Here is a 14941-nt window from a genome sequence, read left to right as displayed (position 1 = left end):
AATTTGGAAGAGATATAAAGAAACCAGAAAATTATTTTTTTCTAATGCCTCTGGGTATTCAAGGTAAAAATCTTAAAATTCAAAGACTAGTAAAAAGGGAAAAAATCCTCAGTTGTTATTTTGGAGTAAATCTTTCAGTTCATAAACAAACAGACACAAATGCACAAGCTATCTTATATTATTATCCATGCTGCTTTACAATCTGTTTTTTTTTATTCTATCCAGTGATATATTGTGAACCTTTTCTCCATCCATAAAAAATTGTTGTAAGATTTGTCATCTAACTGCTGCATTTTCTCTATTGGTTATTAATCAGTCTTTATCATAAAACATTCATAATTTTGCTATTTTAAAGAAAACAGCAAAAGAAATTCTGTATCTAATTTGGAGAGGGAGACATTTGATTGATGGATTGATTGATCTTATAAGTAATAACCTTAATTATTAGTTATTGCTGTTGTCCTTCAGAAACAGTACATAGAGTGATATTCCTATTACTCATGCAGGAAAGTACCTAAATATTTTCACCAACAGTGTTTACAATTGTTTAGGTCTTAGTTTTATATTTGAAAAATGTTACATTGCTATTTTTGTTTTTTCTGATAGCTACCAAGATTTATTTTTACTAGTTTCTTATTTTACATTACTAATTTAGCATTCTTCTTTTGTGAACTCCCTGTGCGTATTTTTGCATATTTCCATTCATATGACTATGATTTTCATATTTTAAAAAGTTATTTATATTAAGTATATCATGACTTTTTGTTTTATACATCTTGAAAACAATTTTCTTTGATCATTATTTAAATATTTTATTTGATGTATATTTTGGTCATAAAAAATGTTTTTATTCATGGTGTCACATCTTGCAATCTCTTTGTATTTTGGTTAATATTTAAAATGATAGGAAATTAAATTTATACAAATAAATTTTGAGAAGTTATACTATGTTAGATATTTTAATTTTCTCAAAAATTTTATATTCTCCACTGCCATTAAATATAAAAAAAATTCACATTTTCATATAAAATAACTTTTCCTTTAGGTGAAATGGAATAGAGTTATATATAATGATGTTGCATATTATGTGACTTTTGTTATTCATCTCATATCTACTTCTCTCACAGAATTCACTCTATCAATAAACGGTAAATTTTTGTTAGTTGTTGACAGAGTCTGTTTTCTATAGAATAGCTTAAGTGATCTTTTCAGATTCTGAAATACAATAATAGGTCATGGTTTATGGGAATTGCAAAAAGGTGACCTTACTGGTGGGAGAAATTGCAAAAGACCTCCTTCCTGGGAATGTATTTCAAAATAGGTCTCCTTTCCCCACACTTAAAACAGTACCATGGGTTTGGGCAGGGGCATGAACCTGGCTAAAGTAGCATAGGCTTGGATTGTTGGATCCAAGGCCTGGCAACTTTGTGCAGTACCAAAGTTGACTATGTTGGTGGTGGCCCAAGTTAGATCATGTCACATCCATACTCAAAACTCTGACGGCCTTTTAGCTCACTTAAAAAAAATTCAGTGTTTACAATGGTCTGCCAGACTTTGTATAGACTTGCCCTATTGCATCACCTCTCAGGCCTCTTTGTGTACTCATCTTCACATGCATGTTCCACAATCAGGATGTTTGCCCTGGTTGTTCCTTTTCCTCGGAAATCTCTCACTTCCATTTGTCACCCCAGCTCTTACTGGTTCTACTCAACCAGCTCTGACCACAACACTTAAAACTTCAAATTTGAGTAACATCATAATAGTGGAATAAAAGTTTTCTCCCATCTTTCCCTAAAGAACACTGATTTAGACAATTGTTCATGGATGAGAGACCCTTTGTAGAAGTCCAGGAGTCCAACAAAGATGTTCCAATTCATCATTTGAGCAAAAATATTAAGATTGGATGCATCAAAGTTGGTAAGAGGAACAGTTTCACTTTACCTGTGTCCTTCTTTCCTCAAGAGGATACAGATGAGCCTTCTCAGCCCTTGATTTCTCTCATGGGGAAAATGAGAATATATGAATGATGCCCGGATTTTCCAGCTGTATACGATGCTGCCAGAGAGACTCACTTCTTTTTCATCCCACCCAGAATACTGGGGGACAGAGACCAGTTGGGAAATTGGAATTTATGGCTCTCAGAGGACTTCAGACAGAAACAGGATCTACTTACAGCCTCATGGACTCCATCATGAAACCTTCCCATGAGCTGCTAGGGGTGCCTCACCTACAGATGCTCCAACTGGCCTTTCTTTCTCTCTGAACAAATAAAAACCCATAAACATGGTTTCACTGGTGAATTTTACCAAACATATTAAGAATTAAAGTCCAGTCTTTTAAAACTCTTCCAAAATATTGAAGGGGGTGAAACACTTCCAAATTTTATGAGGCCACCAATACCCTGATACCAAAGCCAGATAAGGACACCACAAGAAAAGAAAAGTACAGGCCAACATCCTTGACAAATATAGATGCAGAAATCTCAACAAAATGCTAGCAGACTAAAGTCAACAGCACATTGAAAGGATTATACACCATGATTGTGGGATTTATCTCTGGGATGCAAGGATGTTTCAATATAAACAAATTAATCAGTGTTATGCATCCCATTAACATAATGAAAAATAAAAATTATATGATTATTTCAATAGGTACAGAAAAATGCATTTGGCAAAAATTTACATCTACTTGTGATAAACACTCTTAACAAATTAGATACAGGAGGAACATAACTCAATAAAGTCCATATAGGACCACCCCACAGCTAACATTATACTCCATGATGAAAGGTTGAAAAGTTTTCCTCTAAGATGTGGAACAAGACAAGGTTGCCCACTCTCACTACTCATATTCAATATAGTATTGGACGTCCCAGCCAGAGCAAACAGGTAAGAAACATAAATAAACAACATTCAAATGTGAAAGGAAAATGTAAACTTGTCTTTGCATATGATATGATCTTTATATACAGAAAATCCTAAAGACAGTAACACCCAGTTAGAAGTAATAAACTAATTCAGTAAAGGTGCAAAAAAAAATAAAGACACAAATAAATGGAATACTATTCTTTGCTCATAGATGAGAAAGGATTACTATCATTAAATTAATAATTATAATTAATAGATTAATAATTAATATAATAACTATTAATAATGATAACCCAAAATTCTCTGTGGAGTCAATGTAGTCCTTTTCAAAACTCCAATGGCATTTTTTACAGAAATAGGAAAAACAATCCTAAAATGTATATGAAACCCAACAAAAGGCCCTGAATGGCCAAAGCAATCCAGTAAGAACTGTGAGAAGAAGAACAAAGTTGGAGGCATCACATTTCCTGATTTCAAAGTGTATTACAAAGCTACAGTCACCAAAACAGTATGATACCGGCTAAAAACAAATTAGACCAATGGAAGAGAACAGAGAGACAAGGAAGAACCCCCCCCACACACACACAGTCAACTAATATTTGCTGAGTAAGCCAGAAATAGCCAATGGGGAAAGGATAGTGACTTTAATAAATTGTGCTGGGAAAACTGGACAAACATATGCAAAAGCATGAATTTGATCCCTATCTTATACCACAAATAATCCAATTTAAAATGGGCAGAGAACCCAAATAAACATTTTTCCCAAAAAGTCACACAAGTGCTCAATAGGTAAATTAAATGTTACTTGACATCACTAATTATCAGAGAAATAGAAATCAAAATTACAATGAGATATTCCACCCCACTTATGCACTGGGGTGGAAATGTAAATTTGTTCAGCCACTATGGAAAACACTATGGATATTCTTCAAAAAATTCAAAATAGAACTACCATATTATTTAGCATTCCACTTCTGGGCACATGTCCAAAGGGAATGAAGTCACCATCTTGAAATACCTATACTCTCATGTTTGTTGCAGCTTTATTTAAGAGATGAAAGCAATCTATGTGTCCATCAATAGATGATAAGTCAACCACTAGTTCTATGTGATATATCACTTTTATGTGGATTCTAAAAAAGCCAAACTCAGAGAAATCAAGTAGGATGGTGTTGTCAGGGGCTAAAGTTTGAGAAAATGGGGAGATGTTGGTCAAATATTACAAGTTTCCAGTTATAAGATGAAAAGTCCTGGACATCTAATGTACATCATGGTGATTATAGTTAACAATACTGTATTTATATACTTGAAAGTTGCTAAGAGAACAAATTCTCACCATACACATGCAATTATGTGAGGTGATAGAGGTGTTAACCTTATTGTGGTAATCATTTCACAATATATATATGTATCAAATTACCATGTTGAATGACTTAAACTTACACAATGTTCTATGTCTATTATCTTAGTTAATACTGGAAAAAATTAAAACAGCAGACTCTCTCCTCATTACCTGTCCCCCGCAGATGGATTTCTATTTCTGTACAGCGGTTGTTTATTTTTATTGCCTGCCTCCCCCAAGAAGAGTTTTTGTATGTTTACATTTACCTGCCTTATATTTATCTCTTTTACTTTTAGCATTATTAGCATTATTCATTTATGAAAATTCATGCAATTTAAGAAGATAATATTCATGTTGTGGCCATTTCTACACTATGACTATGACTTTAGGATAACTACTTCCTTTTTTTCAATAATAACCTTAGAAGTTATTTCTTTAGAAAATTAAACATTCTTAAAAACTAAACTTTGTTTCTAATAGTAAAATAGAAAGTGTGAATGAGACCATTTTGATACTGTGACCTATTTTGTCTGTTGACTGGTCCTGAGCATTCTTTATGTCAATTTCTACAGCTGAGGTTGGAATGAAATGCTGTTTTCTGGAATACTTTTCACCTGGAGATGGTGGTGTGAGGTTGTTATCTGAATTAAAGCTAATGCTGATATCTGAATTACTTATAAAAGAAAAAAATGTCTTGTAATAGAAGAATAATTAAATGAATTTAGGGTAAATTAAATATAAGCATCTGATAATTTGATTATAGCAAAAATTCTAGTCACATGTGAAACATGTATATTTTAATGTAGGGAGATTAAATAAGAACATAAATAGCATATGAAGAATGATCCTAAATATGTAAATATGTCCCATAAGATTAAAATTATTTTTTACCTTTGGCATAATTTTCTTTTTGAGAAAATATAATATTCACATTAAAAAAGAAAATAAAGCTTAGAATTACTTTCATGCATCAAGTAAACCAAATTGTTTAAATGCACCAGTATATGATAAATGTAGAACTATGAAGGAATTCTCTAATGGTGCGTTGGTGCAAGTACCACATTTAGCCCCCAATATCAATTTTTATTTAATAAATTAACAAAGGAAAACAAGCAGGCTTATCAAAAAGTGGAGTTTTAGAGAATACTTGAAAGTATGAAATTGTGTTTGCCAAATCCAGTATGTCCCTCTACTTACACAAGCAAGAATGACAAGACCTACAAACCTTCTCTTCTCTGCTTTATTGCAAGGCAGCTATAGCAAGCCATTAAAAAATAACCATTGGAGTTCATGGAAGATAACAAAATATAAGTATCAAATTTCCAAAAGTTAGGGAACAGCAGACATACCATAAGGACATGTATTAAGTGAGAATGTGAGAGAAACAAAAAGCAAGAAAACAATAAGTCAAAGAGACAGACACAAAAATGAATCAAACTGCCAGCAACAGTTTCAACTTCTAATCAAACAGCAGACTTTGTGTATAAACACAGTCTGGAAGGTGCTGTAGGTTACACATTGGATTTTTTCTCCCTAGTCTTTCTAATTAAAATCAGCCGTAACATCAACAACAGTATTTCTTTAAGCACAAAAACCAATAGATGCCTTATATATCCAACTTTGAGCAAAATGGTATAGAGTACATATTGGAAGAGAGACCATAAAACAAAACCAAGAATAAATTTGTAATTTATCTTTTGGTTTATATCTTTGTATGTTATACATGTTTAAATATTTTTATTATTTATCTATACATTAAATTTTGTCAAAGAAAAAATAGACTTTAATTCATATATCAATACATAAGCAATGGAGATTATATATATTTTGAATAATATATTATGAATTTTATTTCGTTTTTCTTTTTTTTTTTTTTAACAAGCTTAAGCTCTGAACTGAGACAAAGATGGGTTGCAGTGATGATCCTGCCTCTTGCTCCTTTCCACAAAATTAACCTTGGGCTAGTAATGTAAGACTCATTTTCCCAATTGTAAAACTTTGATGATAATAATAGGAATCTTTACACTTTGTTTGAGAAATTAAATAATATAATGAATACCAAATACTTGGTAGCGTCAGGTACAGGGGACTTAATAAATGCTAAGGATTAGATTTACTGAGTTTTCGTTACATTGTAGTACACACAGAATCTCTGTAAATTAAGTGCTATTATTCCCATTTACAAATTAGGAAAGAAAGAATGAGAAGAAAAATTGATTTTCCCCATCTGACAGAGTCTTTTAACTTCCCAGAGGCCACAATTGTTTCTTCAAAAAAAGGAGCCGATGTAAAATAAAAGTGCGTTTTCTCATTTTCAGGGTGATCTAGAGAGAATAGATACTTATGCAAACCATACTATCAGCGATTTTATAGGTAGAAACTGCCAGGTAGCATTGAGTGCTTTATTTCTTTTTTATATTTACACCAATTATATTGCACGTATTGCTGCTGTAAAGAAAATAAGCAAAAAGCTTTGTCCTTTTACTTTAATATACATCATTTTAGCCGACGGGAAACTCTAAGAATTATCTTTCTTATTCTCTTTTAGTCTGTTATCTGATTGGACATGTACAGGTGAACACAGATACCTGCCCACCTCCCCCCCCCACACACACCCTCTAGTGTACACAGTGCCATCTGTTTTCTATCTTGACTTAGTGCCATGTCATTAACAGAAGACATTCAGCTTTTAATGATCTTGGCCATGATAATGAAATAACAGACATGTCAGCCTTATTGTATATTTCTTAAAGGGATAGATATTGGAAGACTTCGTGTAAGGGAAGAAACAATTAGTAATACTTTGTAAATGAATGTATAGTGACAAACAAATAAGCAAATAAACCCTCATCAGTAATCAATCTAGTGACCTTTTCTTTGCATAGACATGTGGTTTGAAACAACTGAGATATATTTAACTATCATTCTGAGTGTAAACATAGCCAAGTATGTAAAGAGTCTTTAATTCTTAGAGTTTATCTGCTTAGAATATTTTGAATTAAAAGTTCAAAAACAGTTTACTATGGTTAAAAAAAATCACACACATTGGTAAAAATCTGGGACTTAATGAAATATGTAATATCTGGCATTTTGAACTTGGTTGAATTAGAGTTGATCTATATTTAAAAGGAGTTTTTGTTAAGACAGCAAAAATTTCTTATGTTTAGATACGCTATATTCCAAGAAGAAATTTTGAAGAACCACTTAAATAATAGACAGGTGCCAGCTAATTTTTACACCTGTTTTATCAAGTAGCTTAAAAATAAATAATCTCATTTGTATGGACAGAAATGTAAATTTCCCAGTTAGTGACATAAACGGGTCCATTTTTCAGATATTTAGATTTTATAAACCATACACATTATATAAAATTAATGTATTTTCTTATATGAATATTGATTTATGCATATTTTGCATATTGTTGTATATTAAAGTTGAATAGCCACATTGCATGGTATGCTTTCACTTTATCAACAGTTATGCCCATAACTAATGAAGCCTGAAAATAAGTATTTGAAAAAAATACCTTTAACCAATCTAAAGAGGTCATAATTCAATTTACATTCACTCATTTGAGAGATAATGTTAATATACTAGTATTATGAAGTCAAAGATACTGAGCTAATTTGTGCATGAGATGATGTATTTCCAAATGAACAAAAATTAAACGGTGAATATGACTTTATTACAATTGTATCACAAATCTTAAGTTTCTTGTGTAAAGTAAACTTTTACCCATAACAGATTTTCCCTCCATTCTTCCATTCAAAACACACTAACCTTGTCCTAAAGTTTGTAGGATGAGGATGTCCATCATATAGGGATAAGTAGTCATATTCTTCTTCTAGAGCAAATGACTGAAAAACAATTTGTATTCTATTCCGTTCTTCTGCTATTATTACCCATGTACAGTTTGCACCATTTGGATATCCATATGGAAAACCAGGGCTTTCTATAGTGCCATTAAGTCCTTTTAAAGTTCCACCACATGTATAAATAAATCCTGAAACAAAAGACAAATAAACAGACATTAATAATATATAAAACACAAACAATCCAGGAGACATATAATTTTGAAAAAGCCTTTTTTCTAAGCCCTATGTTACCATAATTTTGTAAATGGCAAGGGCTAGGTAAATTATCTAATTTTCTTTTTTAAAAAGATAAGGCATAACTAGCAAAATCCTTCAAAAAAACTTGCCATTTATCAAACATTTTGTGGTTAGCAATTATAAACCAGTTGAAGTAAAATTCTCCACACATCATTATCCATTTCATGATCCAACAGACAAACAAAATCTTAGAACATGATATCTTCCCTGAAGTAGTTTCCAATCTAATTGTGGACAATCATGAACAACAATGAAAATTAAATAATTTTTGAATGCATTTTATGTCTTAAAAAATTAACTCCACTTTTCTTGGTAAAACATGCTATTTTTTTTTCTGTCCTCATCTCTACCATGTACCCAATGTGCCTTAGGAAAATCCTTCCCACCCTGATTCAACCAGAAGGAAAAATGGTTCAGATCTAAAAAATCAATCTATGCAATCATTCTTTCTTTGACCAGAGTAGTTCGTGCAGGATAAACACAATCCTAAACTAACTATATCAGAATCAAACCTAAGGTTGGGAAGAAAATACATTGAAAATTTGAATCCTGGACAACTGACAGTAGCCATCTTAAGAAATTCCATGGTTCAGGGATCCTGGGTGGCTCAGTTGGTTGAGTGTCTGATTCTTAATTTTGTCTCTGGTCATGATCTCAGGGTCATGGCATAGAGCCCTCCATAGGGCTCCACACTCAGAGAGGAGTCTGCTTGAGGATTCTGTCACTGGCCCTCCCCTGCTCTCTCACTCTCTCTAAAATAAATAAATAAATCGTAAAAAAAAAAAAAAAAGAACTTCCATGGTTCTATGGGAGTTCTAATTCTATGGGAAATCTAAATTATTGACAGTTTGACTCTTGGAGACACCTAGAAAACTTACTATGTTTCTTGAGAAATTATTTATGAATATATACTAGTCTATAGTTATATTAGGTAATGTAAAACTCTAAAATTTAGACAATGATCAGGGAAGATGGTCCCAGCACGTATCTAGACTAGTCTATATGTAATTAAAGACTGGATCCATGGTTGTAGAAGTTCTGATAAGAATTTTTTTTTTTTCTGATAAGAATTCTTCACCTTGGTGTTATTTCCAAATCTGTGGGTTGTACATGAAGCTTATGGGCCATGAAGCTGTAAGTCAGAAATATGAGCTAATTTGGGGGAGAGAACACCATACTACCCAAAGTATCTATATTTGGAACTGGATATAGAAATGTAGGAAATATGGGGCTCCCCTCTCTGAGAAGGAATGAGTATATGATAGGTATAGATATTTTTGAAAAATATGAGGAACCATGCACAGAAGATGGGAAGCCAGAGTTGTAGATTGTGGCAGAGAATGATTTGGGATGTAATTCATTCCTCTCTCTTTTCACAAGAACACCATGCTTTTGCTAGGGGACGCAGTTCTCTACCAAACAACCTTATGCTTTAGAATAGATGGCTCTACTGATTCTAATGGTGAGGCGGGTGGCTCAGAGCTGAATTAATCAGTACAACCCTATCTTCTTACCCACATTTACTTCAGGAACCTACTCTGATTATTTCTATTTACCACAAAGTCCTAAACCTGGGATACTCAGTATTGATATAAACACAGTTCTTGTGGTTCTTTTTGGCCTTTTAAAATGTTACCAAGAAGTTGGATAAGGTAGAAATTTTAAAAAAATCAATATTTGTGTGTATACATACATTTTTGCTCATGCACCAAAAGTCAAATAGGGCATTTTATGATTTTCAAAAATAAAAAAAAGGAGAAAGGTCTCTTTTAAATTGCTTCTTGCAGAGCAATTACTTTGAAGCCTTAGGTTAATTAGCTATCACCCATTTCTATTAGTTTTCTGCCTGAACAGCTTCCAATTTGAACTTCATAACTAAATGCAAGCATGAATCCCTTCAGCTACAATGTGATCTATGGGCTGTTTTATATATTCTCAAGCCCCATCACCCTGAATGGCTTTAGAAAAAGGACATATGTCCTAAAATAACATGTTCAGCTCTGGCCGCTAATTCTTTAAGGGCCTGCTGATTCATACATTTCAGTTCCTTTCCTTTTTTGTTTCTTGAGGCAAATTAAGAATTACACCTATTTTTAAGCTTTCTTATCTGTGTTCTTCATTTTATTTTCATTTTTTGTTTATATTGAAGTCTGATTAAACATCACATTATTCATAATAACAAAGGACATTTTTCCAACAATAGGTTTATAATTTCCACATCTGCCCCCCAAAACAGAAACAAATAGAGTTCTTAAAGGTAAAGTAAAATTTCGCTCATTTACTTATGCTTCACAAGGTTAGTCATTGTTATCACCTTAGTGTGTATCTCTCTCAGGCCATTTCTAGGCAAATGAAGATATATGCATATTTCCATGCATTATATATGTATATATATTTACAAATAGAATCAGTCATACTATGCATAATTTTCTGAATCTTTTTGTGTATATGTGTAAAATATCACTGATTCTGGATCCACATGTATACTTCTCCTACATTCTTTTTTATTTATTTATTTTTTTAAAGATTTTATTTATTTATTCATGAGAGACAGAGAAAGAGAGAGAGGCAGAGGGAGAAGCAGGCTCCCAAGGAGCAGTGAGACTGATGTGGGACTCGATCCCAGGACCCTGGGATCATGACCTGAGCCGAAGGCAGACGCTTAACCATCTGAGCCACCCAGGCGCCCTCCTATATTCTTTTTTAATGACTACATAGCTATATGGCATATGGTATGCCTGTACTTATTTTGTTTAGTTATCTCTTATTGACAGCTTTAGTCTTTGTGTTTTCAAGGGCACAAAGAACAACTTTGGATGTATATCCCTGTGCTCTTCTGTGATACATTCTTCAGATAGAATTCCAGAAGTGGGTTTGCTGCATTTTAAATTTAGGTAGATAAACCCAAACAATCCTCGATAAATATGAAAATTTCTACTGCTATCAACAGGTTATGAAGTGTTTTCAACCTCCAACTTAAATTTTGGCAACATTAGGTTTTTTACAAGGCAAAAAACTGTTATCTTACTATTTTATTTTGCATTTCTTTGGTAAATGTTGGGCTCAAATATCTTGTTATATGTTTCTCATTTATTCATAATTCTTCTTTTATGAATTGCTTCTCCATACCCTTCACTTATTTTTATTGGACTCTTTACTTTTTTTAATTCTCTTTCAGGGTACAATTGCTTAGCTTTCTCATTCTTCATTCGTAATCCATATTTGCCTTTCACATATACATTTCTAAATGAAATAACTTTGTTTATTCTTTATAGCTCGTTGCTCTCATAAACCCACAACTCTTTAGTGCTCTTTTTAGTACATGTGAAGCTTCATCTTTTTCACTCCTTTCCTTTGATGATATTTCTCCCATATTGTTCATCTATTTATTACATATGCCATGTCTTCAGGATAAAATGATTAAAAGGACATTATTCCAGCCTATCTTCATGGAACTGACAAACTGCAATGTAAGACAGCATGGATATACAGATTATTAATGTAGGATATGGTAAATGCTATGATTGGGGTAAGCACTCATTGCTGTGAGAATACATGGAAGCAAAACTTAATCTAGACGATTCAGTATGTGTTTGTGGAAAACCTGTCTCAAAAATTGGCATTGCAACATTCCATAGATTCAGTCTTTGACAGATTCTGAATGCCTTATGTTGTATTTTTCACACCTTAACTTTCCATTTAAAGAGTCAATTTATAGTTGAAAAATAACTAAACTTTGCATGATTTGGGTCACAAGAATTTGGGTAGAATACAGATTTTTAATTTTTTCTCCCTTTATTCTTTCATGTTCATAATTTAACTTTTCCATACAGTAAGAAAATATGTGTTTGTACGGTATTTTTATGATATTTAAAATTTTATGCTGTTTTCTTTTATGCTAGCCAAGATCTATGGCATTATAAGAAACACTCTTGTGTTTACCTTTCGCTTTTTTTCACACTTGTGTTTATCCACTGCAATTGGGCTTTTGTGCCCAATTATACAGAATGACTCTTTTTTTTCATCACCAAGAGTTCACAATTTTATTGACATACAGCACTTGTGTGATAAAGATTGTAAAGAACTTAATATAGCAATTAACCTTTTTTATTGTGGTAAGCAACACATAATATGAAGTCTATCCTTTTACCAAGTGGTAAGTGGACAGTACTGCTAATTATGTGCACAATGTTGTACAGCAGATCTTCAGAACTTTTTCATCTTGCATGAATGAAACACTATACCCCTTGAAAAATAATTTCCTCATATTTCCTAGCTCCTGGAAACTACCATTCTACTCTCTTCTGCATGAATTTCACTAATTTAGATACCTCATATAAGTAGATCATGCAGTATTTGCTTTTCTGTGACTACCTTACTTCATAAGATACTTAAGTACTCATAAATACTTAACATAATGTTCTCAAGGTTCATTCATGTTATAATATATGACAGAATTTCCCTCTGATTTCCACTGAAAATACATACCTCATTTTCTTTATTCATTCACGCTTTAATGGATATTTAGATTGTTTCCACTTCTTGGCTATCATGAGTAAAGTTGCAGTGAACATGAGAGTACAAGTGTCTCTTTGAGATCCTGCTTTTAATTATTTTGGAGAAATACCCAGACGTGGGATGGCTGGATTATATGGTAGTTCAATTTTTAATATTTTGAGGAACTTCCATACTGTTTTCCTTAGTAGCTGCAACACTACCAGTAAACATTTCAAATCAGGTGAAGGTGTGTGTGTGTGTGTGTGTGTGTGTGTGTGTGTGTGTGTGTGTGTGTGTGAAGTAATGAGTGAAGTCTAAGTTGTCAGATCCCTTACTATGGAGTTGTTCATAGTATGCCCTTATCCTTCTGATGTCTGTGTTGTCTGAGGTGTATCCCCTCTTGTATTCCTAATATTAGTAATTTTGTGTTTTTTCTCATTTTTTGTCAGTCTTGCTAGTGCTTTGCCAATTTCATTGATCTTTTTAAAGAAACAAGGTTTTGTTTCATTGATTTTTTTTCTCTGTAACGTTCTCTACTCTGTTTTCAAATGTTCACCTCTTATTTTATTTTATTTACTTTCTTCCCCTTGTTTTGAATTTAGCTTTTCTACTTTTCTTGGTTCTTAAGATGGGAGCATAGATTACTAATCTGAGCCTTTTTTTTATTTCTAATGCATGTATTTGGTACTGTAAAATGTCTCTCAGTACCACTTTAGCTGTATCCCACATATTTTGATATGTTGTATTTTCATTTTTGTTCAGTTTAATGTATTTTTAGATTTCCATTGAATCTTCCTTTTCAAGCCATGGCTATTATAGAAGTGAGTTGTTTGGTTTCCAATTGTTTGGATTTTCATTAACTTTTGATATTAATTTCTAGTTTGATTCCACTGTGATCAGAGAACATACTCTAGATGATTTCAGTTCAAATTTGTTTAGTTTTATGCCCAGGATATGGTCTACCTTAGTATGTGTTCCTTGAATACTTGAAAATAATGTGTATTCCAGTGTTGTAAATAGAGTGTTCTTTGAGTGTTGATTATACCTCATTAGTGCATCCTGTTGAGTTTCATACCCTTCCTGACCTTCACCCAGAGGCAAGGTGTCCTTTTTCTCTGGCTACTTGCAAGAGATGTTTGTCTTCAGTTTTCAGTTTAATTATAATGTACATGGCATGGATTTCTTTGTGCTTATCCATTTAGGAGTTTACTCAGCTTTTGTAATATGTAGGTGTATATCTCTTGCCAAATTTGGGAAGTTTTCAGTCATTACTTCCTTAAGTACTTCCTTAGCCCTACACTCTCTTCTTTCATGACTCCAGTGACAAGTGCTAGATTGTTTACTTTATTCCCACAGATCGTGGGTGCTCTGTTCATCTTTAATTTTTTTTTTTTAGTCTACTTTTTCTGTTGTTTAGATTAGGTAATTTCTTTCTACTTCAGTTCTTTGGTTCTTTTCTCTAGTCCCTCCATTCTCTGTTGAGCACACCCATTGAGCTTTTCATTTCAGTTACTGTACTTTTCTTCCATAGAATTTTTTTAAGATTTTATTTTTAAGTAACCTCTCCACACAATGAAGGGCTCAAACTTACAAACCCAAGATCAAGAGTTGCACACTCTACCTGCTGAGCCAGCCAGGTGCCCCTCTTGTGTAACATTTTGATTTGACTCTTCTTTCTGTGTTCCATTTCTTTGCTGAGTCTTCTGATTTATTTGCTGGCACTTTTAAATTTTTTATCTGTTTTAAGTGTTTGCATTGTTTGTTGGGGAATTTTTTTATCGTGACTGCTTTAAAATATTTGTCAGATAATTCTAAAATCTCTGTCATGTGGTGTTCATTGATTGCCTTTTTTCATTCAGTTTGAGATCTTGTTGGCTTTTGGTACAATAAATGATTTTTTCTTGCAATCTGGGTAATATCATTTACATTATGAGGTTCTGGATCTTATTTGAATCTTCTTTTTAACTGGCTTCTTCTGAGACTGCCCCAGCAGGAAAAGTGGTGGTGGGTACTGCCTCATTATGATCAAATGGAAAGAAAAATCCATGTTTTCTAATTTGCTTCCATTAACAACTAGGGAGTAGTGTTGTTATAATTGGGTGATGGTGAACATCACTACCTAC

The 14941-nt window shown here is 32.9% G+C and overlaps 1 protein-coding gene across 4 annotated transcripts in view; it reads right to left on the bottom strand.

Annotated features, from left to right (window-relative positions):
• CSMD3 (CUB and Sushi multiple domains 3) overlaps nt 1–14941 on the bottom strand; it is a 1163243-nt gene that overhangs the window by 1023439 nt on the left and 124863 nt on the right. For all 4 annotated transcript variants that reach the window (XM_028122520.1, XM_088023099.1, XM_028122521.1 and 1 more), the window contains exon 2: nt 7990–8212. In XM_028122520.1, coding sequence (XP_027978321.1) covers nt 7990–8212 — 223 coding nt within the window. The remainder of the gene's footprint in view (nt 1–7989; nt 8213–14941) is intronic.

The sequence above is a fragment of the Eumetopias jubatus genome, unplaced genomic scaffold (assembly GCF_037043125.1).
Source record: "Eumetopias jubatus isolate StellerSeaLion01/CBP00866 unplaced genomic scaffold, mEumJub1_p1.0 scaffold_4, whole genome shotgun sequence".
NCBI lineage: Eukaryota > Metazoa > Chordata > Mammalia > Carnivora > Otariidae > Eumetopias > Eumetopias jubatus.
Note: the sequence above shows the minus strand (reverse complement) of the source record. Positions and strands in the feature narration are given on the sequence as shown.